Here is a 24570-nt window from a genome sequence, read left to right as displayed (position 1 = left end):
GGGACATTTGCAGATAAGCGCGCTAAGGGAGGCTGGAGTCCTGACCGAGCTGGGGTCCCAGCCAGGGTGGCCACGGCTCCCACCTCCTCCATCAGACTCCTCAACACTCTCAGCTGTAATTACTTGCTGAACCATCTGTCTTGACAGGTGGTGAAATCTTTGAAGGCCGCAGTCTGTCTCTAGCAGGCAGCCCTGGGCCTAGCGCATGGAACGAGCTCAGCAAATGCTTTGGGTGTTTCAGTTTTGTTTTGTGCAGATCAGTGCTGACTTTGGAAGCGTCACACTGTCCCAGGTACACCTCAGCACCTCTTCAAAGTCTTACAGCCCTTGGACAAGTATAAATCCCACCCCCTCTGCTTCCTACCAACACACATACGGTAGGGAAGAAGTCCCGTGTTCCTCCAAGTCCACTGTCAGGGAATCTACTAGCCACTCTCATTTTCTTCTTGATTATTTTTCTTAAACCAAATGCATTTTAAAGACATCCCACCCCCTTCAGAAGCAGCACCCAACTCTCGGAACAGAGCGAGTTGGACAAAACCATGTTTGCAATTTTATGGTGAAGAAACATCGTGCACAGAGAAACATTGGTCCAAACAAAGCTTTCTTCAGCGCACCTACCTCGTTCCCATGCCCCGTCCTGGTGGGACATGAGAGCCTTAGAAGGTAGAAGGCGTGTCCCCCATGAGGTTGGAATCAAGGTACTCACCGGATCGCAGATAAACCATTCCCTGAACTTCAAAGCTCTGAATGACACTGTGATTGAAGGGAACTTTCGGGACAGTCACTGAACCCCACCCTCCAGAGTACCCTACGAAGGCTCACCTCTGGAAGTTCAATGTCCACGTCCCCATCCATGTCCCTGGGGGGCAGAAAACACGCTGGCTTACTTGTGGATTAACTTCCTCTCTAGGATCTGCAGCACTCAAGGACCCAGAGGTAGTGGAAGTTTCTGGCCCATTGAAGCCCTTCTTTTTCCATGAGGTTTACCTTTCACAGGGCCTGCAGACCCCCTGCACTGACCTCCCTCTCTTCCCCCTTATTACTCAGACCCTGCTGGGCATGAAAATAAGAGGGAGGCAATTGAGCCATCGGCCAAGGAAAACTTGTAAGTTCTAAACTTCTAGAAGTAAAAGAAACTGAACCAGCTGCCACCCCTGTTTCCTGGATGCCCTATAACAAGGGATATTTATGAAGTGTTACATAGGCTAGCAGAGCCCTAGAGGACCCACAAGTGAAGCAGATTCATTAAATATGCCCCATGAGCTCTACATTCCCAAAGGAGATTCAGTTCCTTGGACACCATCATTCAGTCTACTGAGGGTGAATTATTTCTGGGGGAATTGGAAAAGATTATAGAGCAAGTTGAGTCAGAACTTAAAATTCCCTCCAAAAGCTCCATCCTTTACCCCTGGCCCCTCCCCGAGGAAGTGAATCCCTGCTCTCACTGTGGGTGTTGGGGGTAGGCTGTGTGTGTGTGCTTATGTCTGGGGAAAAGAGGACAAACAATGGAAATGTTTATTTTCCTGTTCATATATTTAAGGGAACCTATAGTATTTGGGAAGCGGTAATATTGAGAAGAGGACCAGGCTTTAGCTTTCGGTGATGCTAAAACATTTGGAAGAATCTAATCTTACAGAGTAAACACAAAGCACTCCCCAAGAAAAACTGCTAAAACGTCAAAGGGGATACCAACAAGCAAACATTAAGATGGAACTAGGTTAGTTCTCCCCTCCTCCTTATCCCCTGGGCACGCACAACAGAACGCTTTTCAGAGGTTATTTAGGATAATCTCATGAGGACGAAGCTAATGGAAATAGAGCTTCATGTGGTTCTTCAATCACTGAGCTACAAAGCTGGTGCTTATGTTCCAGATCACAGCAGATTAAAGGACCTCATTTGGGGGCAAGCTGAGTATGGGCTTAGCTTTGCCATGTCGAACCATCTACAGATGCCCTCGGACTGTGCCCCACTGCTGGGTCAGGGAACACAGGTGTGGGGCAGGCACAGCCTGGCTTCTCCTCTCTTGTTCTTATTGCCCACAAGAGCAGTCAGTCTGCACGACTCTCATGTGGGTGTTTTTGTGTGAACAGATCTTGGGAAATCCATCCTCAGCTTGTACCAGTATCTGGGAGAAGACTGGAGATCAACTCTCCAGCAGAATTTTCAAAAATTAAAGAAAGATCTTTAATTGCTTCTATTTAGCTAAGGAGAAGGACCCATACCTTTTGTAATCAGCTTGGGAAACCCAACCAGACTGGACAACTGGGGGTATTCTCAATGCCTGCAGCCAATCCAATCTTATCCCACTAAACAAAAGATAAAACCAGAGGCCATGAACTCACAGCTGGCTCCATCTTGTTATCTAAGGCCGGTCCCTAGTTGGGGATTGATCTAGCTCAAATGCAGAATTAGCCAATTTGGCCATTCTCTGCGATCTCTAGAATGTCTCTACTGGGAAAAGAAGTGGATGCTAGTATCTTGTACCATTTTTTTCCCTCTGCCATAGAGCAACCGATGGCAAAGGGTAGTAATGGGAAACTTTTCATAGAAGTATCTAACACAAAATAATTTTGCTAAGACACTGCAAAGGGGGAGGTGGCAGAATGTCGGGTATATAAAATAGAAGGCAGACTTGTGTAGTGTAAGCACTTGACAATTAGCTTTTTTGATTGTAGTGTAAGTGCCTGGCATTAAGTTTTTGACCGTCGAGGCATCCATTTCAAAGACATTCATCTCAAACACACAGCCAGCTACACAGCTAGATACAAAGCCCAGCCACCCTACCCACGAGGTTCCCTCTTTTTTTAAAAAGCTCTGGTAGACCATTTGGCCCACTGCTTGCTTTTCCTTCAAGCACTTTAATTCCTGCTTTTATGTTTGAAGTTCACCAATAAGGAGCCTGCGAAACCTTAGGGGCCTACCCTCGACCCCAATAAAGGCAGAACCCCAGGCCTGTGTACTCTCTCTCTCTCTCTCTACTCAGGACATCACTCTGTGGCCCCAGGTGTGCCATGTACCCTCCAGAACCTGTAAGTAATAAACCTTGTCTTTTCAAAGTTCCTTGGGTTGTTGCCGAGATACATCGGGCAACCATAAAAAGATCCACAAGGGTCAGTCTGGCCTCAACGTTGGCTCCGGTTGGGGAAAGTCTTTGGGGTTCACCACAGGAAGTACAGGCCCAGGTGAGTTCTCTCGGGCATTCCTAGTTGATGGCATTGCTGCCCATAGGCGACCAACCCCAAACAATTTGGCGACATTTATTTAAACTGAAGCTGAAAGAATGGGTCATTTAGGAAACTTGTAATAGTCATCCCCTTCACTGTATTCAAAAATGAGTCTAGCACTTCTAATTGTGGGTCCCACTCCAGAGGTTTCTTGAAAATAGGGTCTGGAAAATGAAGGTCTCCACCCGAGAGGGTCTGGTGAGCATGATTCTGGGAGTGGTTGGAGAGAACAACTTTTCAGTGGCTTGTTCGAGGGAAGGAAGGAGCAGAACCAAAATGGAAACATATCCTGCTTTGCAAATGGGTTAAGAAACCCTCCTGGTTTCTCAGGTGGATTGTGGAGAAGGGAAGAAAGGGGTCGTGGCTCCAACAGTCTCCTGTGACTTCCCAGGGACTAAGCCACTAAATGAAGAGGAATTCTTGAGCCTGTTACTCACTGGGTGATGGCTTTCTTCTCTGAAAAGATCCTCAGGCAGAAATCGGCTTCCTGATGGGGCTCAAAAGTGCTGGGAATCAGGATGTATTCCCCAGGGGGCAATTTGAAGCGGTCGGAGACTTCTCTCAGGTTGATGAACGTTTTGCTTCTGGCCTGGGAAGCATTGTACCTGAAGAAGTCTTTGTTCAGGTGCTCGTCTTTGCCAGGGCTCTGCAATGGGAGCATAACGGGGTTGATTCTATAAGGAGGGCCGTTGGTTTTGGGTATTTGGACACAGTTGGGGGACTGGCCACTGAGTCTCGGGCATGTGGCCAAGGAGGAGCTGAGAGTCCAGCACCTTAAGTGGCGGGCTCCAAAGAGCGGCTTAGTTCCTACCCACCTGGTAAATGGCGTAGCCAATGGTCAGCATGTCGGCTCCAAACCTCTTGAGTTTCCTTCGATCTTTCTGCATCAGGGCTACGAGGAAAGTGCAGTCCTCCTGCCCCTCATCTTTCTCAGTCAGGGACAATTTTATTTGTGGATTGGTCCAGAAGGTATCTGCCCTTTGAAAGAGGTGAATTATTTCATCTTCCTTAAAAAAACCACAAAAGACATGCACACACACACACACACACCACACCCTCCAACCACCCCCACCACATCCTCCCAAACCTGAGAAAGTCATTCATTTCTTCTCTCCCTGTTCCGATGGCCCTTGTGCTCTACTTCCCGTAACCCCGGTGAGAAGGCCAAGTGCTCCCCTTTCAACTCCACATTCTCTTGAGCCATTTCCCATGCAGCTTATAAAGACATTCTTCTGGGTCTACGATTTGCTCCATCTTATTTTTCCTTTGTGATATTTCAGAGGAGAGTGCTGTGCCCCTCTGGTTGTGCAGTGTGAGCAGAATCCACCCCACTCCCAGCTCCAAGCGTGAACGCTGATTGGTTCATCCTAGTCCCTCTTGCTGCGGACAGTTGGAACAAATCCAATCAGCTTGAATCATTCACCAGGCAATATGGGTACAAGGAATTCCCAGTTAGAGGGAAGTTGGGGCCTTTCGTTGGATGACCCTGTGCACAAGTGAGGGCTCAGGAAGTCCTGGATGGTGCTGGCAGCTCTCCTGTGACTATAAAGAAATCCCGACTGAGGAAGAAGTCAACAGAGGAAAGAGGACAGAGCAGAGAATTCCAGACCAATGAGTTGATGGAACTATGCCTGAAGCCCACTCTACTTCTCTGAACTTTTCAGCTATGCAAGGAAAAAATTCTTTGAATTGCTAAACTAGCATGAGTTGTGCTTTCTATTACTTGTCATGGGAGATAACCTAAGTGACCAAACAAGAGTTTCCCCGAGCAATTCTTATCTGACTTCCAGCTACATCTCTGCAGCCCTCACCAGCCATCCCGGAAATCCTACTAACTCCACACTCAGGCTTTCTCTAGGGTCCTGGCGCTGACCTGCTGATGTCCCCCAGACTGCACTGGACACTTGGCAATGACAGAGAGAGTGACAAACAGATTACCAACCCAGGAAATTGCGGCAGCCCCCGGCCGTGGAGCCCCGCACCCAGCTTCCTTGATGGACCGTCACCTCCCACTTGTGGAGAGCATCCTCCTCCAGGGCGTCAGGAGTGAGGTTGCAGATTTCCACTTTGTCGAAGTGGGCCTTGAAGTCCCTAAATGCCATCCTGCAACAAGGTGGAGAGACACCATTCTCCATAGGAAGTAATGGTGATGCCATGATCCATTCATTCGCTTAATCATCTAACCAACCGGTAGTGAGTGCCCGCACCTGTCCTCAAGGACGGGGGAGAACTCACGTGTGGGCAGACAGAAAATACACAAGCAAAGCTAAGGAAAACCCAGGTTCAGGGACTGTAGCCCACCCCTTGCATCTAGAGTGGGATGTAAGCAGTGATGTGCGGGTCAAGGCTCTTAGGAAGTGGGGGTGTCTCCTCCAATCTTTCCTGTCTTTCCTCTTCTGCTGGCTTCCTGCAGATGGCTGGGTGACCCCAGGGGATGGTGGAACCACACAGAGGAAGGGGCTTGGGTCCCTGAATCACTGCATGGGGAGAGCTACCCACAGAATAGGGATGTCCTCCTGGACTGTTACAATTAGTGAGAAATAAACTTTATTGCATTTGAGTCTTTATACGTTTTGAGTCTACTTCTTACAGCAGCTGGTGTGACCCTAAGTCATTGGTGCCTTGAAGTATGGAGCCACTGTGACAGAATTCTAAACTATGTGATAACAGCTTAGCACTTGGGCAGGTTTCAAGGAAATATTAGAGCTGGAAAATAGATATCCACGTTACAAATGGGAGTATACTTGTTAAAACTGTAAAAATATGGAAGACAGAGGTTGTGTTCAAGGGGAAGAGGATGGAAAAAGCTAGAATATTAGTGTGTGCTGGTTTTTGCTTGCTGTGTTTAATAAGGCCTATAAGAAAAAAAGTGAGCTCAGACAAGAATTGACTGGTTTGCTCATCAGGGAAGAAAGCTGGACATCAGAAATGTGTGGTCTTGCAGGGTTGGAAGAGCCCACTGTTTTCTGGACCCCACAGGAAGAAACAAGATCAAAAGAAGCTTCTAGAAACAAAGGCCCATTAAAAACTCCCAGTTAAGCAAAGAGATTCCACCCCATAGAAAGTTCAGATTAGGAATGTTTCCTGCCCACTTAGGTCTATTTTTTTGGATGCTGTCAAGGTCACTGTCCTCAGGGGCCTTTGTCATCAAGTGGGACAAGGGAGTAGCCCCAGGAGCAGCGGGGCTGCCTATCTTCAAACACACCACGCAAACTTGGACGATGGGTAGTTCAGAGGAGGGATGCTGGCTGGAGACCCGGCTCAACCCCATGTTCATATCAAATTCTCTGCCAACCTGGGTGAACATAAGGGGCTTGAGACCAATGTATTTGATTTACCAAAGAAATTGAACAAAGACAGACAGAAAGCAAGCAAGCAAACCAAGGGCTTTGACGAGCATCGTACCAGAACTCCCCGTCGTCGAGAGCCGTGTGACACAGGCGCTTTTGCTCGGCTGCGCCAATGGAACACCACTCGGAGGAACTAGGAGGAGTAAGCAAAGCCGGCTGAAACAAGACTGGCCTTGTCGGGGCGTGAGCGTCCCTCCCGAGGCGCCAGGGTGGTGGCTATGTGGGGATTGATCCTGGTCAGTGCCTACTCCCTGGGCCCCGGGAACACCCCAGGGGATCTAGAGGCTGGTTGCAAAGTGCGCGTCCAAGAGCAGCCAATTGTCAAAGGTCCTCGGGATCATTTGAAGTCCCTCCGTAGGGGCTTATCACGGGACCATCATAGGACGTTGAACACTAGCAAGGTAGCAGAAACCTCCACTGCAAGTCAGAAGGGGACTGACGTGTGCCCCAGAGCATCTCCCGATCTCTCTTCTTCATTGGTAAGTGACGTTTCGAAAAGTGATAATAGTATCTTATGTTTGCTTGGGCTTGACATTTCACATACTAAACGCTTTCTTTAGGTGAGCTCTCCAGGAAGCCTCCAAGTTCACCGTGTCTCTGCGACCCCTACAGCCGCCTCCAAATTGTTCCAGCTGAGTAACTGCCACCGGGGTACCCAACTGACGTGGCCCCTTCATCCACACCCTGCAGAGCTCGTCCCGGGAAGGACCCAGGAGAAGCCCCTCTCCAGGTCCTGTGTGCCAGGGTCAGAACAGCAGTACCCAGAGCCAGGACCTTCCGAGGGGCTCACACCCCAAAAGGGGCCTGTCAGGCTAACGCGCTTTCAGTACTTGGCTCCTAACAGGCGGGGTCAGGAGCAGGGATCAGGATGGGGACCTGCCCTCCGTCACCCCGAGGCTGAGTGGGAGCAGGAGGAAAGCTTGCTTCCAGCCTTGACCCCAGGAAATGCACTTCCCTTATTTCTCCCTCTGCGTGTTTCCCAGGAGAAGAAAAAAAAAATGGCCCTTTTACACGCTGTGTCCTCTAAACGGAAGAACACTCTAATAGTCTATGTGTGATATGAAGCAGGCTCATTAATTTCAATTTCAATATTTCTGTTCTTTCCATTTCTGCCAGGAGAGGGAGGCCGATCTCTTTCCTCCTGTGATGTTGGTGTGAATCCATCTCTGCCAAAGCCCCTGGGCTCTGAGAAGGCAGAAGCCAAAGTGGGGGGAAGGTGGTGGGACAAGAACCACGATGGGACCACAAGCCCCCACACCCCCAGGCTGGAGTCAGGTTAACAGAGACACAGACACTGATGGCTGGTGACATGGTGGCCTCGTGCTCTGAGGACAAACACAACTCAAGTTCATTTACTGAGGCTCTAGACATGCTGGAGGTCTCCCCAGAGTCCCACGAGCTGTGAGCAGGCAGGGGTGGGACAGCAGGACCCCAAGATGGCAGAGTCCTGGCTGAGGGAGCAGGTGGCTCAGGTGGGCCCTGCCCAAGCACATCTAAACGTTCCCGGATGCTAGCCACCTGGGCCGCTTCGCGAGGGAAGAGGAAGGGACACATACCCGCAAGGGAGACCTTTCTATATAATTGGGGGCCAAGAAATAACCCTGGTTGACTGCTCTGGAAGTCCAGACTCCAGACTCCTCTGGACCTCTAGCCAATGGCCAGGGACCAATCAGAGAGAACCCTGTAGTGACCTGCTTGGCAATATTTTGGGGATTCTCACACCTCAAATACTCATGGCCACCCCTACCCCCCACACGTGCGCTCACACACACACACCCTGCATATTGGAGCTACTCATCACTGGAGATAAAGCCTCTCACAATATCATGGGGAGATGACATCTCCCCATGGGAGGGAATATATCCACTAACGTAAGTAACAGTAACTGGAAAGGTGAAAAAGCCGTTACAAGGGTGTTCAATTTTGACTGCATGGTGGGCCAGAGGGCTGAAGAGGGAGGAAGTAAGGTCAGCCCAGCAGCAGGACAGTCCCCTGAACGAGAGCCAGGAGGGAACTGTAGACACAGTGCCCCTTCTTCATACACCTGCAGAAGCCCCAGGAAGGCAAGGAGGCAGGGACTGACCTGTCACTCCAGGACCCGTTCCACTCAACCTGGCCCCAAGGGTTCCGGACTCTGATGAGCTCCGTTTTCTGGCCTTGGAAGTTTACCTAGAGGGGAAAAACATCAGGGCAATGTGGAATGATACATTCATGCGTGAGCTCCAGAGTACTTCTCCTCCAGCCACGGTTGGCTTTCCCAAAAGCCTCTTGACTATGACACGCAAAAGACATGTCAAAACTCATCAATTCTTAACTAGCCCTTGGAACCCTCTAATTCCTAGTGAGCACAGTGGCTGGCATCACCAACAATGATTATTAATCACCCCAGAATTGGATACGCTGCATCTGGGAAATAAAGTAGAATTACAAATAACAAGAAATTAGTTCACGTGAATCTTCAAATGAATGAGTTTTCTGTCTGGATTGGAATCGCCCTAGAGGCGGGGGCCGAGTCTTATTTATTGGTGTATCGTCAGCATCTAGCACAGCGAGAGGTAAAGAGTAGTTTGTCCCAAGTGCTCAGGGACCTATGAGTGAGTTTTCTTCATCCTTAATATCTTACTCACAGATGAACGAAAAGTATATAGGCACACGCTGGGAATTTAAACAACGATAAACAAAAACCACTTCCAAGTCTTCTGAATCCAATATTCCCCCTTTCAGGTGTCAGGTGAGGATTTCTGCTGTCCACATGGAGAACCCTTGAGCCAGTAAAGAAAGATGTTCAGCCATGCCCTTCACGCTCTGCCCCGGACCAGGAGAAAGGGCCAGTGCATTTCAGAAAGATTTTGGAGGAAAGAGAGTAGAAGTAAAAAATTTCTGTTCATCAACTAACCAGAAATTTTAGCTCAAAACACTTTATCCTCATGCGCTGGGCACAAATCATATTTTTGATGTGTAAAAATTAAGTTAGTATAACCTCTCCAGAGTCTAGGATGCAGCTTGCAGCTCATCATTTAAGATGTTCATTACGTGAAAAGTGCAGGCAAGGTAAATGTCTTAGAGGTGGAGAGAAAGGAAAAGCCACTGAACAGATGGGGTGGAAGGTTTCTATTACTGGAAACAATATTTGGAAGCTGCAACATTAAAAATCACATGCCTACTGGGGCGCCTGGGTGGCTCAGTCTGTTAAGCGTCTGCCTTTGGCTCAGGTCATGATCTTGGGGTCCCAGGGTTGAGCCCCGCATCGGGCTCCCTGCTCAGTAGGGAGCCTGCTTCTCCCTTCCCTCTGCTCCCCAACCCCTGCTCGTGTTCTCTCTCGCTCATTCACTCTCTCTGTCTCAAATAAATAAATAATCTTTAAAAAAAATCACATGCCTACTCAAGTGAGTGATTGGCAAGGCATTATGGGCAGGGAAGGAGGGGAAAAGAGCTTATGCAAATAGTTCAGTTCTAGAGAATCTCATTGCATCCGCCACCCTGAATGCTCTGCTCACAATCCCCTGGTGAGGAGGCAGGACAGGCTTCCTTCCGCACTGCTTACTCCCCACTCCTCTGGACTGTGTTGCTCAAAATGTGGGCAGCAACGGGAGAGACCAGAGGTGCTGCATCCTCTACAGACCGGGTTTGAGACTTGTCCAGCCGAAGCATGAAGTGGGCTTTTGGACTTCACTGAACTAGAACCTGAAAGAATGTGGCCCTTGGCTTCTTGTCCTCCTCTTCCATGTCATTGCCCCTCCCTTCTCTTTCCCACATGTCCCTTCAGGAGCTCTTGTCTAAACCAAGCACTCCCTAGAAGTCAGAGGGGTACTGTGTGGGGTCTAGTAACCCCTGGGGATCAGTTCTACACTGGGCCACTGCGGCAGAGAATGGGACTTTTGACGGTTATTTTTATGTGTCAACTTGACTTGGCCACTGGTGTCCACATATTTGCTTTCACACAATTTTAGGTGTGTCTGTGAGGGCATTTCTGGATGAGATTAGCATTTGGATTGGGAGACTGAGTAAAGCAGAGGGCCCTCCCTGATGTGGGTTGGCCTCATCTAATCCGTTGAAGGTCTGACTAGAGCTATAGAAGTTGGAGGAAGGGAGAATTCATTCTCTTTGTCTGACTGCTGAGCTGGGACTTTGATTCTCTTCTGCTCTTAGACTGGGACTTATACCATTGATTCTCTTGGTTTTTGGCTTTTGGACTTGGACTGGAACAACCCCACCAGATTTCCTGGGTTTATAGCTTACAGATGGTGGATCATAGGAGTTCTCAGCCTCCATAATCATGGGAGCCAATTCCTCATTCCCTATCTATTTATCTATCTATTTATCTATCTATCTATCTATCTATCTATCTATCTATCTATCTATCTATCATCTATCTATCTATCATCTATCAATATCTTATTGATTCTCTTTCTCTAGAGAACTCTAGAATTAAGGAAGAAAAAAAAAAGAAAAGAAAAAACAAAGCCTAGACTCTTACACTAGCTAAACCAGGTTGGTACTGATAAAATCACATGTTTCTCTTTCTCTCTCTCCTGTTTTGCTCTTTTGGATTCCAGCCTGCCTCCTTTAGATGAGACCTTCTCTAAAATGTCTGAAGGTGTGGTTTAAACTGTGATGCACTAAATCAGTATAAGGGACTAGCACTGCTGAGTCTATTCCTGTACCCTATCCACAGGGGTTCATGTCGCCTACCTGGTCAATTCCTGTCACACTGTAGGCATGGCCCTTAATGAGACCAAAAGGTGTCCGGGCTTCAGATTCTGCAGCATTTCTGATCTAAAATGTGAAAAAAGCAGCGTTGGACCCATTGGGTAAGTCAAGCCTTCCCTACCTGCCCAGACCCAGCTCCATGCCTGGCCTGGTCCCTTCTGCTCCCCCATGTGCCTGACGCATATAAGATCACCCCTAAGATGGTTAGCTGGGACATAGAGCAATTCCCAGTCTCTTACCAGGGTGAGGAGACCCTCATTCCCAGCTCAGACTCCAGGGAAAAGTTCACTTTTTTGCCCCCACACAGAGCAACTTGACCCCACCCCCCATCATGTAGCCCAGCACAAGATAGAGGTACGATCCCATACACCAAAGAGAGGATAAGAAGCATTTAACAGTCTCACATACAACCCTATGTCACAAACTTGGAAACACAGAGGAAAGGGATAATTTAGTAGCAAAGAAGATATTCCCAAGGTTAATGCAAGAGGAAACACAAAACTTAAATATGTTCTCTTAAAAAACTGGGGTGAGGTAAAACTATACGTGTGTATGTTTGCATGCATAAAGACGTTGGAGAAAATACTGTTAGATTCCTATCTACTGATGTGAATGTTTTAATGCTATAGGAAGTAGAAAAAAAACAAGTTTCGGAAAAGTATGGAGTAAGACTCCATTTAGTAAAATCTATGGAGTAGGACTCCATTTAGTAAAATCAAACTGACTTCTTCTATGGTTTTGTATTTAGGCACATGCCCGTATGTGTGAGTAAGGAGGGGGGTGTGAAGGGCACACACTGGGTGTCCCAGGGCTGGGACTTGGGCAGGGGCGTTGAAGTTTGCCTTTATAGATCTAGGATTGTTCCACCTGATATAGTAAGTGTGCCCGAACTTTGTAATTTGAAAAACATTAAATTAAAGCTTTTGTTTTAATGAAAATACATAAACATTGACACCACTGCGCCTCCCCCCACCCCCCCGGAAAGTTATGCTCCTCCTCTCGCCCAGCCAGGGCACCTGCTGGTCTACAGCCCGAGGGCAGTGCCAGGAATGTGAACACGCAAGTGAACGACTTACATCAATGGAGCAGCCCACCAGAGAGCCCCTCTTCAAGGCCTTCTCTAGAATCTCATAGAAGTTCTCTGGAGCCTCTTTCGTTGCAAAGGTCTCTGCTACACCCCCGGTGAAGTCTTCCATGGCCTCGATGGTGCTGCCCCCCTTCAGAGCCTCATAGCTCCCATTCAGCCTGTCTCGGAAGGAAGGCAGGGACACCGTTGCAGGGAACAAGGAAGGCCACCAGGTGGCGCCCTTTGACCAGAGTTTTTCGAACTCTTCTAAGAACCATTGTCTGTCCTGGCCTTGCCCTGGGTTGGGTGGTGTGGAAGGAAGATGGGAAGCAGGGATTCAGCTTTACGTGGAGCTCCAAGGATCCTGGGCTCTCTATGAGACAGGCAGTGCAGTGTGGTGGTAAAGAGTGTGGACTCTGGTCCCCGACTGGCCGCGGGTGCAAGCGGCAGACCCACCACTTGCAAACTGAGGGCTCCGGGGACAACTCACTTACTTAGTGCTTCAGTTTCCAAATTTACAAAATGGGGGTGATGGGCGTATGCTCCCTCCCAGGACTGCTGTGAGGTGTAAATGAGGCTCGCCCGCCCTCCCTCCCTCCCTCTCCCTCATCTTACACGGAACAGGGAACAAGACTTGACCATGAGGGTGTTAGTTATACATAGACTGAGACAAAGTTGAGGATCTTTCTCTTCCTTTCTGGTCTCACATACTCACAACCATTTTTCCTCCACATAATGGTCTTTTTTATTAATATAATTAATATATTATTAATACAATATATTAATATAATATTATACTAATATAAAATTAATATAATATAATTAATATAATATATAAATATAATAAATTAATATAATATAAACTTTTCCATTTAGAACAGTTTCAGATTTATAGAAAAGTTTGTAAACAGTAGAGTTCCCGTATACTCCTCACCCAGTTTCCCCCAGGATTAACATCTTGGTACACTTGTTACGGTGACTGAACCCATACGTTATTATTATTAAAGTCTCTACTTTCTTATTATTTCCTTAGTTTTTACCTAATACGCTCAGTTCCAAGATCCCACCCAGGATATCACATCACACTGAGTCCTCAAGCCCCCTCTCAGCTGTGACAGTGTCAGACTTTCCTTGTTTTCCATGACCTTGGTCATCTTGAGGAATACTGTCGGGTGTTTGTAGAATGTCTCTCGATTGGGATCTGTCTGCTGTTTTTCTATTGATTAGACTGGGGTTATGGGTGTAGGGGAGGAAGACCACAGAAGTAACATGTCCTTCTCATCATGTTGTATCCAGGGTCCATACTGTCATCATGACCCATTGCTGTTGGTAGTGAGGTCATGTCCATTAGGCTTCTCCACTGTAGTTACTTTCCCTCTCCCTGTCCACGCTGTCCTCTTTGGCAGGACACCATTATGAGCAGCCCTCCCTTCAGGAGCAGAGGGATTTGCTCCACCTTTAATTACTTGCAATTCTTCTACGTGGAAGATTTATTCTTTTCTCCAATTTATATTCAGTCATTTATTTATATCAACATGGACTCAGGGATATTTATTTTGTACTTTGGTTTATAATCCAAAGTACTTATTTTATTGCTCAAACTGTCCCAGCTTTGGCTACTTTCAGCCTCTTCAGCTGGTTCCTGCGTCCTTTTGACGTAACCCCACCAGTGTGTGTGTGTGTGTGTGTGTGTGTGTAAAACATGTTCTTTCGCTTCTTGGTACTACAAGATGCTCTAGGCTCATCTTGTGAGTTTCCCGGCCCAGTCCTAGAATCAACCTTGTCTCCAAGGATCTCTGGTTCCTTTCTTTGGAAAAACGGTATTAGAGACCAAGACCCGGGAAGTAGGGGTGCTTGTTCCTGTGGGGCTGCTGTTCTTTCTAGGCCCCCTGTGCTGACAAAGTGAGGAGATGATGTATGTACACCGACCTGGGATATATACATGTGTCTATCTGGAACCATCACTATTAAACAAAACGTGAGAGCAGCCTGAGTCTTCAGCCCTAACCCACGACCACAGGCATCATTCTAAGCCTCCTCTCCTTGCTTCTCTGTAACCTCCTCTCCAAAAGTGAGAAACCTAGCTCCACCACCTGCCATCCCTCTCCTTAATTGTTCAACTCATTATATACATATAATGGTATCAGAATTGCTGTCCTTGCCCGTATGAGAAACAACTTAATCAGCCTGAGTAGAATGCTTCCTTTTGCTTTTAATCTTACAGACCCCATTCATGCCCACAGTTACTCAGGTCAGCTCCTTTTTTTCCTACCCCTACAATGAGTTTGTTGCATAAATTTGCAATACAGTTAGATGAAATGCATGGTCTGCATTTCATCCTGGGATTCCTCATCCTTCTCTATGATTTTTAAATCTTCATGTATTAAGCTTCTTTCTTTGTGCTGTGAAGTTTTATGAGTTTGATAGATGAATGGTGTCACGTATTCACGATTACAGTATCATACAGAATAGTTTCACCACCCTTAAAAAGATCCCTTGTGCTCCACATATTCATCCCTACCTCGTCCTTCCCTCCACCTGAACCCCTGGCAACCACTGATCTTTTTCCTGTCTCCATAGTTTTGCTTTTTCCAGAATGTCATATCATTGGAATCATGCAGTATGCATGTAGTCTTCTCAGATTGGCTTCTTTCACTTAGCAATATGCATTTAAGATTCATCCATTTCTTTTCATGGCTTGATAGCTCATTTTTAAATCACTAAATAATGTTCCATTGCCTGGATGTACCACCACTTGTTTATCCACTCATCTTGAAGGACATCTTGTTTGCTTCCAGTTTTTGGCAATTATCAATAACGGTACAATAAATATTTGTGTGCAGCTTTTGTGTAGACATAAGTTTTTATCCAACTCATTTGGGTAAAAATGACTTTTTACCAGACTCGTTTACCAGGGAGTGTGATTGCTGAACTATTAGGTAAGACTATGTTTAGTTTTATAAGGAACTGCCAAAAGTCTTCCGAAATGGCTGAACCATTCCTCATTCGCACCACGAGTGAATGAGAGTTCCTCTTGCTCTACATCTTTGACAGCAATTGGTGCTGCAAGTATGTAGTGGTATTTCGCTATTGTTTTCATTTGCAATTTCCTAATGACAAATAATGTTGAGCATCTTTCCATGTGCTTATTTGCCATCTGGACATCTTTTTGTGGTGAGGTGCATCCCAATCATTTTTGGCCTCTTTGAATGACCAAAAATTAAAGATCTTCTTTTTTAGGAAACTTATTCTTCAGTCTTTGAGTGGATACCCTTCAAATTCCACTGGATCCCACCAGCTGGAATTCCTGACTCAAGCCTTTTCCACAGCTGCAGGGGGAGGGTTTCCCTGGGCTGGGCTCACCGAGGATGAAGCCATGCCCGCCCAGCCCTGGAGAGCACAGGCCCTGGCCCTGGAGAGGATCCTGCCGAGGTCTCCTGGTGGGGGACTCACCATGGGGTAGAGCTGGGGCTGGGCTGCCTGGCTGTCCTGCGCCCCTTTGCCCATCTGAAACCTGTCCGGTGCCTCGGAGGGGTGTGCATAGACTTAGCTGGAGCAGATGGGCATGGGGGGCAGGTAGTATACCTTTGGTTCTTCTTTGATGGCTTTAATTCTGTCCTGCTGATTTCAGGATCAATTAAACCTCCGTTTACCTTCACTTAATTTTGCCACTTGCCAGAGTTAGAAGCACAAATGTGCTTCCCAGTTCCCGTCTCTGAAGACAGGTTTCCCATGGCCTGAAGATCCGGGATGAGCCCAAGAGGGACTCCCAGGGGAGCTCTGCTGTCAGCTGAGCACAGAACTCAGGCTGCTTGGCCTTTTGCTGACAAGCTGACGGGCTGGACATCGAGAGTGCTGGCGGGTACCAAGGTCATCTGGCAGGTGATTAAAAATGTTTGGGTTCCACTTACCTTGAGCTTCCTCAGCTCATTAAATCCACAGAGACAGAAATCAACATGGTGGTTGCCAGGGGCTGGGCACGGGGGACGGGGGGGTTGGAGTTTAGCAGGTGCAGAGTTTCAGTTTTGCAAGTTCTAGAGGTGGATGCTGGTGATGGTTGCACAACAGTGTGAATGTACTTAACGCCATTGAGCTGTACACTTAAAAATGATTAAAACGGTCCCTTTTACCACAGCCCAGATGTTTGAGCTATGATGGTGCTTGGTGGCAGGTTGGGAGAGACCAGTTCTGGTAACACATCCAGATTTTCCTCCGCCTACCCTCCCAGCTCTTTGGAAGGTCAGGCACAGGGGGGACATGTGTCGCCACTCACTGAAACTCCCTGGAAAGGCCCCGGGGGTGGAGACCTGCTTCCTGGACAGCACCCTTCCTCCCCGGGCAGGGGGCACTCACTTGGCGTAGGCTTTTTCCAGCAAGGCGCTCCAGAACTCGCTGTGGTCGGCGGAGTGGAGGAAGATCAGGCGGTCCCTGAAGGTGGGCAGCCGGTCATCGATGACCACATCCAGCCACTCACTGTGCTGCCAGAACTGTTGGCCAGGACGGAGATGGAAAGCACGGGGGGTGAGTCCCAGGGGAGTCCAGCCCCGTCCGTGTATGTTTATCACTTGGCTCTTTCTCCCTCAGACCACACACTGCCCTTAGGGTCCTGAGGAAAATCACATGCGGGTCCCATGATGGGGCTACCTGGACTGTGTCCACTGAGCCACAGGCTGAGAGCCCCGCCCTCCGCGGACATCCGCCTGAAGACCCCGTGTGGACCCATCAAAGCCGGGGGCCGGCGGGACAGGGTCGCACGCGGACACCATGGGGTCGGCTGGGTTAGCTCTTCTGTCTCCCGAGGGAGGGGCGTAGTGTGGGGTTTGCTCTGCTCTTGCAACAGCGCGGTTCTCTATACGCCCTTCCGTCAACCGGCTGCTGGGCGTCTTAATGTTCCTTCATCTTCAGTCCCCTCCTTGCCCGGGGGTGGAAACTCTCAGACTGACTTTTTTTTGGCCATTCACACAGAGAGAGAGAGAGGCTGTAATGGGGCAGGTGGACACTTGTGCCGGGCGTGCAGACACGAGGTGAGTGTGTGTGCATATGTGTGTGTGTGTGTGTGTGCATGTGTTTGCGTGTGCTCACACACGTGCTTGTGTGTCCATGTGTTCACACACGTGTGTGCATGTGTTCACGTGCACTCGTGCATGTGCGTATGAGTGCGTGCGTGTATCTGCGTGTGCGTTCCTTCTCACTCAATTGGCCCGAGAGAGACACGAAGGTAAGAAGAAAGAGAAAGTAAAAAGAGGGGAGCACACGCAGGGGCTCCGGCAGCGGTCCATTTCCAGCTTTGCCGGGGCATCCCAAGCGGTTCCGTGTCAGTGATCCTGCCCCAGTCCGACCAGGCCGCCCAGTGTCTGGCCGAGGTTGTGTGTGTTTGAAGGAATATTCCCCCGGGCTCCCAGTGACAGGCTCTAAGGGGTGTGTTGGGAAGCAGCACGGCGTGGGACACTACAACCCCCCCCCCCCCGGGTGGGCTCCCACTTGGGGGCTTCACCCTCCCAGCACATGTCACTTCAGGCTTTCTTGGGGGCCTTTGTGACTTCAGGTTCCACGGACGCACTGCTCGGGGCTTCCCGAAGCAGGTGCAGGGTTGGGGGCAGTTCTGGGCTGGCCTTCCAGGGGGGAGCTGGCTCAGGGGATCTTACAGGGCGGCACAGAGATGGCCCCACCGGCACCCTCACGCCCGCACTGTGGCTGAGGACAGGAGAGGAGCAGCGAGGGGGCCTCACTCCCAACGCCCCATCCCAGATGTCAGCATGTGACTGACAGGCCCCCGACAGGGCAGCCCCAGCCGATCAGAGGCAGGGCAGCGGAGCACAACAGGGCACTGGAGGGAGTACTCAGACGGCCGGCCTTGGGGACGGAGGGGACAGTGTGGTGGCCCGGGAGGGGAAGGTGACCGTGCGGGGGCAGAAGTGCGTGCCGGCCCCATGCTGCCACCTTCCTAGGATCCCTTTTAGTTCTGCGAACCCCACAAGGTAGATACGAGTCCTCTTTCCAGACAGTGTGTGAAATCTGCCCGAGGAAACCCTCAGACGTACGGGGCAGGGCAGGCGTCAGTGTGAGCTGGGGCCCTTTGCAGGGGCTGCGGGGGAGGAGAGGACAGAGAACAGGGCCGTGAGCAAACCGGAAGCCAGCTCCCAGGCAGGCCGTGCCCCGGGGGTGGCTCTGCAGGGGTCCCACAGGGGCGACGTGTGTCCCCCCCCCCCCGACCTCCAGCAGGCGATGCCTACATGCTTCTGTCCATTTCTACTTCTTACCCTCACTCACGGCTCCAAATCTGTATTTCTTCAATAAGGAGGATCTCCCAGTTTATGAGAAATAATCCAGTCCCAGGGAGGAAGAATTGTTTTAGGCCATTTATGCTAAAAGCACAAGCTGTTCCAAAGACTAAAACCCGTTGGCAAGGACCTCCAGACTTGCCACAATCGCACGTAAAGTCTTACTGTCTATTTTCCGGAAGGGCTCACCACGTCCTCCTCCCGCATTGAGAGGCGATCCCGTGACACAGCGTGGTTTGGGGTGCTGCTTTCACGCAGATGGGGTCACATTCCTCCCAGGGTTACCGAGCAGCTGAAGAGGCTCATGACGTCATGCTGGACCCCAAAGAGCTAACACTTCCGGTCAAGGTTCCCTCTTACCTGGAAGTGGAATATTCCGGCATAACCGGGTCCAAAGCTTTGGTCCTGGGGGACGACTCTCGCCAGAGCATTGTCGTTCAGCGTCAGGGAGGCAATGGCAGCTAATAACCAGCAGTCCCCTGCAAAACGAGAGCCAGACATCACGGTTTTCACTGCCCACTCACAGTGAATGGGAAAACGCTATGCTGGAAGGAGAGGTGGGGCGTCCCAGATGTGGCCACATCTTTTCCGCATTTAGGAAAACGGACAGGATACCAACAGATACCTCTGTCCTCCCCTTCTGCCTCCCTTCCTGGCTCTTTCCGTGCCCAGTTTATCACGCACAGCTGTTGTCCTCCGGGCCGTGTTATAGGACACGCTCACTTGGGTTTCAGACTGACGCTCCATTATGCATCAGCTCTGTGCATTTCCAGAGGCTTCCCCGCCAGAGGGCCAAGGCTGCGGACGCTCGTGTCAGCGGGGCTGGGTGAGTAGGCATTTCGTAGCTGCAGCCCAAGCAGTTGGGGGTCCTCAGAAATAGCCCCCCGTGGTGCCCGGGGAATGCATTTCTGGGGCTGAGGCCTCCCCACAGCACAGACTCGGTTGAGTTAGAGAGGAGAGTAGCTCCAGTTATTTTTCATTTTCACGATTTGCTGACCGGTCTACTGATTTCCGCAGCCGTGACTTCCCACTGACACCATCTGGAGGACACCTCCAAAGGGAAGTCAGACGTCAGACAGCATTTTATCTGTGCTGTGCCAGCCTCTCGCACGTACCACTCGCCCGCCCTGGGGCTGGCACCAACGCCTCTTGCCAGGGCCGCCTACGAGCTCCGTGTGAGCAGATACGTGCAAGTATCCACTTCCCCAACCTCTCTGTTTTATCCCTGATCTCTTTGTTGGCAGTACATAACACCGCCGTCATTGGAATTCTAGACCCCAGCACACTTAGCTCGGCTTCCTTGGGCTTCACATTTCTGGAAAATACCATACAGCCCAAGACCCCTTTCTGATTGTTGTGCACAGGCAGGAGCGACTCTCAGAGGGTGTAGCATCAGGAAAGCTACTTGCAGAGTCACCCTGCTTCTGGCTTTCCCTAGAGTGTCACCGGGGGGAACATGCCAACTGGTTCCTCAAGCATCCGCTGCTCTTAACAGCCTGGGGTCCGGCTTTGGGGAGATGCTAATGAGAAGGGACACAGAATCTTTCAGGATCATTTGTTCAGCAAACCTCACTGAGTGCCTCCGGGGGGGGGGGGGGGGCGGGGGGCGGTTCCTGCTCTCAGCTCTGGGGTGGTCCTGGCCAGAGTCCGGGTGGAGGGGGCCCCCTGCTGTACGCTGACCTCCTCCCGGTTCTTCTCTAAGTTAGATCTTTGCCCAATGTAGGAAAATGCGTTTCTTTTCCTAGAGCGCAGCACCGCATGTCTATTCAGCCGGGAAGGCCCTGAGCTTTTGAAGGGGGGGCATTCAGAAGCCAGTGCTATTCATACAATTTAAAGCAAAGGAAAAAACTCAACAACAAAGCAATATGGCTTTATCTCTCTGCTGGGCCTGTGTGGATGCATGGCATTGCCCAGAAGAGGGTACCCTCTGAAGGTCAGTTCGTCAGGCAGCGGGGTGGACAAGAGCATGCAAGGGGCCGCTAGCTAGCTGGAGGGACTGGCGATGGTGTTGGTCGTGTTCTAGCTCTTATTCTGGGTGTCAGGCTCACCGCCCTTCATTTTATTGTTGTCCTTCCTGGCTTATACAGATGTTATGTACAATATTTGGAAGTAATAAAAGTGTTACAAAATGGGGCTCCTGGGTGGCTCCGTTGGTTGAGCGTCTGCCTTTGGTTCAGGTCATGATCCCAGGGTCCTGGGATTGAGCCCCACATGGTCATGGTCAGGGCTCCCCGCTCAGTGGAGAGTCTGCTTCTCCCTCTCCCTCTGCCCCCCCCACTCGTGCTCTCTCTGTCTCTCAAATAAATAAAATTTTTTTTAAAGTGTTACAAAATAATAGTTATATTCAACACCAACCAAGGTTAAATATGCAGTTGGAATTCCAAATAGATACTTGCACTCATGCCACAACCCAAAACCTTGAAACACAGAGGAGCCTATACAATGCCTTTTTATCGAATAGCAACATAGGGATAAGGCAGGGGCCGGGGAGGGGGCAGTGAGGGGAGGCAGAGGAAGAGTCTGGAGGGAGAGATGAGAGAGGAGATGAGGAAGGGGCAGGCAGAGTCTCCCAGAGAAGGCTGACCCCCAACAAATGAAGACCAATCTGGATGTAATTTTTTTTCAAAAGGTCAAAGTCATAGCTAGGATGTGTAATTCTATCGTCTGTGTACAGTTGACCCTTGAGCAACATGGGGGAAGGGGCGCTGACCCCCACCCCCAACCCACCGCACAGTCGGAAGTCCACGTATAACTTTTGACCCTCCCAAAACTTAACAGCCAGTAGCCTTACTGGTAACCTAGTCAATTAACATGTATTTTGTGTGCTCTTTATATTCTGTACTGCATTCCTACAGTAAGAATGCAGCAAAAAGAAAGTGTTAGTAGGAAAATCCTAAGGAAGAGAAAACCCACTGACAGTAAGACACTGTGTTATTCAAAAAAATCCATGTATAAGTGGATCCGTGTTGTTCAAGGACCAACTGTATCATGGATCAATCTGTTGATCTGTCATCAACTATCATCGCTCTAGTTCTGTGACTCTGGGTTCTTGGTTTGGGGTAGCTGGTTGGTGAGCCCGGTGGTAACTCAGCTGTAGGCCCGGCCTCATAAGCTTACATCTCCACTGGTGGGGTTTTTGGGGGTTTTTTTGTTTTTAAGATTTTATTTATTTATTTACAGAGAGAGAGGGACGCTAGAGAAAGAACACAAGCCAGGGGAGTGGGAGAGGGAGAAGCAGGCTTCCCGCCAAGTAGGGAGCCCGATGTGGGGCTTGATCCCAGGACTCTGGGATCATGACCTGAGCTGAAGGCAGCCGCTTAACCAACTGAGCCACCCAGGCGCCCCTTTTTTGGGTTTTTGAGGAGGTCTTTTTTTTTTTTTTTCCATAGATAGAATAAAGATAAACTCACTCCAATTTTGGGCTAAATCCTGAAATGCAAGGTCCACTTTAACAGACTTGGGGGCACTCTCAGGTTAATTTTAAGAAGGAGACTGTGAAACTCCAGGGGGGGGACCCCCCAAAGTCTGAGCCCCTGGTGCACTGTGGCATAATGGTTAAGAGCAAGTTCAGATCCTGACTACCTCGCTATCAGTCCTGTGATTTACGTTACTCAGCCTCCCTCAGCTTTGGTGTCTCATCTGTAAAATAGGAAGGGTGACCAGGACGGAGATCCAGGGACTGAGTTAATGCATGCGTGTGTTAGCCGTGTCACGGTGCAGGGAGCCAGAGCAGCGCCGCGAGGTATCTCCGTTCTCTGTGAACTGAGCCCCACACTGCAGCACACCCACCCCCAGGGGTACAAGAGGGCAAGGAGCCTGGAGTCCCCGGGGCTCCATCCAGGTGGGGGCAGACTGGCAGACTGGGAGGGAAGAGAGGAGGAAGTAGCCGGGGGTAGCAGTCATATTCCCCCAGACCCTGTGCCCCTTGGGGGTCCCATGTTGCTCTTGCCATGGGGGCAGCTCAGAGGCCCTGTCCTGCTGGCCCCAGGGGTGCTTGTTCCAACCCCCTCTCTCCGTGCTCCATCCCCTCACACTTACCAAGCTCCCCCTGGCAGATATCTGTCCTGGTGGCCCCTCCAAGAATGAATTCTGGGTTTTTCACTATTTCCTGGAAGAACAAAGGCATTACTGGGCCATTGTGATTGGAGCAGGCTCAGGGTCTCTCTCCCTTCTGGGAGCAGAGGGCTTTTTTCTTATTTGATTCTTTTCCGGTGGAGGGGTGCCACAAACCTGGGCCTGTCTCTGGTAGATGGCACCCCCTGGGGAGAGATCCTGCCTTCTGGGCAGCCTCTCAGCGCTGGACGAACAACGGACTATGAACTGAAGATTCCCATTGTCACTCAGGCCCTGGGCTAGCAGTTGGGGCGGGGCGGGGGCAGGGCATGAGTTCGAATCCTGACTCTCCACTTATGGGCATTGTACCCTCTGTGGGCTTCAAATTCCTCATCTTAAAATGAGGTAATACACACACCACAGACCAGCGCCTAGGATTAAATACAAATTCATGCTCACCCACCCAGCTGCTTTCTTTTTTAAAATATGCATTGTGTATATATATATATATACACATACACATTATATAGTGGGAGATACATGCACATATCTCTCATTAACTTTACCTCAGTGCATTACGTATATTTTATTCCATATTGCACATAATTATATTATTATGTGTACATAATTACTTATATATACATATATAGAGAGAAAGAGATACTATAAAGCATTAACAAAAAAGTGTTTGAAAGCAATTGTATAAAATTCGTCTATTCTTTATATTTTCCTGAGTCATTAGTCTCCATTCCTGATAGGGACTAAGGCGAAGAACAAGAGAGAAGGAGTCCCTGCCCTCCTGAGTTGCTGAGGGACTGGGGGCCAGACCATGAACAGAGGCATGGACGTCCAAGTTCAGGAGCGGTAAGTTCCAGGATGGAAAGTAATGGTGTGGGACGGGGGCTGTGTGGGGGCTGGGGCAGCCAGGGAGGACCCCCTGGGGAAGCAGACAGTTGAGTAGGGAGTCACGTGAGGGTCCAGGGAGAGGAAACAACAAATCATCAGACATAGAGGGAAGTCCTGACACACAGCAGATGCTCGGTCGTTTTAAGAGGATCTGAATGCAGGCCGAGTGAGGGGTTTTTCCCACCTCTTTCCAGAAACAGGACTGGAGCAGGAGTCCTCACCAGTACCTGGGTGGTGGCCCGGGGGACAGCTCTGCCCTGAACGGTCTTCCTCAAGCTCCCCGGGACCCTACTTCTCCTCTGGTCTGCGTCCAAAGTATCAGCAGGAGGATGGCGATTTCTTTGCAGGAAGGGGGATTGCTTAAGACGAAGAGCCAACATGTAAAATGACAGCGCTCTCCCTGCGGCCCCTGGGATGTGCCGGCCTCGTGGAGTGAAGGACACCCCGGACATCTGCCCAGAGAGCACTGCGTGGGCTTATGTGTTTTTCCAGTGTTTCAGTAAACTGGGCCAGGAGAATCTCTGAACACTGTGCCATCGGCTCACCAAAAGCCCAGGCGTGGCAGGGGTCCGACCGACACCCCGAATGCCGGCTCCTGAAGGGCAGGCAGGGCCATGGATGGGGGTGGGGGCAGCTCCTCTGGGCCAGTCTCCTGGCCCGTGCAGACCCTCTTACACTCCTCTTCCTCAGGTGTTTGCAGGTGGCTCCGGGCCAGGCCAGTGGGGAGGTGCAAACCGACCAGGAAAACGTGCTCCCCTCAGGAGCCCTCCCCGATCAGCAGAGGGGCTCTGGGCACGCCATCTAGCTTCTCCAGGCTCTGTCTCCATCTGTCATGTGAGGCCACCTTCCTCCGTCGTGGACATTCGGGGCCAGGTGCACAATGTGTACAGGAGCCCCTGCTCCCAAGGGCCCCCCAGGAGCTCCCACAGCAGCCAGCCCCTATCGGGGGAGCGCAGCAGGGCTCCAGCCAGCAAAAC

At 49.9% G+C, this 24570-nt stretch overlaps 1 protein-coding gene across 1 annotated transcript in view; it reads right to left on the bottom strand.

The window, feature by feature from the left end:
• The window catches only part of CAPN9 (calpain 9), a 32763-nt gene extending 13148 nt beyond the window's left edge, over positions 1-19615 (bottom strand). The window contains exons 1-10 of the mRNA XM_032430417.1: positions 18995-19615; positions 16707-16840; positions 12364-12532; positions 11270-11353; positions 8661-8746; positions 6633-6710; positions 5170-5330; positions 4043-4200; positions 3665-3873; positions 826-862 (exon numbers count right to left, since the gene is read on the bottom strand). Coding sequence (XP_032286308.1) covers positions 826-862; positions 3665-3873; positions 4043-4200; positions 5170-5330; positions 6633-6710; positions 8661-8746; positions 11270-11353; positions 12364-12532; positions 16707-16840; positions 18995-19135 — 1257 coding nt within the window. The 5' untranslated portion in view covers positions 19136-19615. The remainder of the gene's footprint in view (positions 1-825; positions 863-3664; positions 3874-4042; positions 4201-5169; positions 5331-6632; positions 6711-8660; positions 8747-11269; positions 11354-12363; positions 12533-16706; positions 16841-18994) is intronic.
• Positions 19616-24570: the final 4955 nt, after the last annotated feature.

This window comes from Phoca vitulina, unplaced genomic scaffold (assembly GCF_004348235.1).
Source record: "Phoca vitulina isolate PV1807 unplaced genomic scaffold, GSC_HSeal_1.0 scaffold43, whole genome shotgun sequence".
NCBI classification, from domain to species: Eukaryota; Metazoa; Chordata; class Mammalia; order Carnivora; family Phocidae; genus Phoca; species Phoca vitulina.
This window is presented reverse-complemented; position numbering and strand designations above follow the sequence as displayed.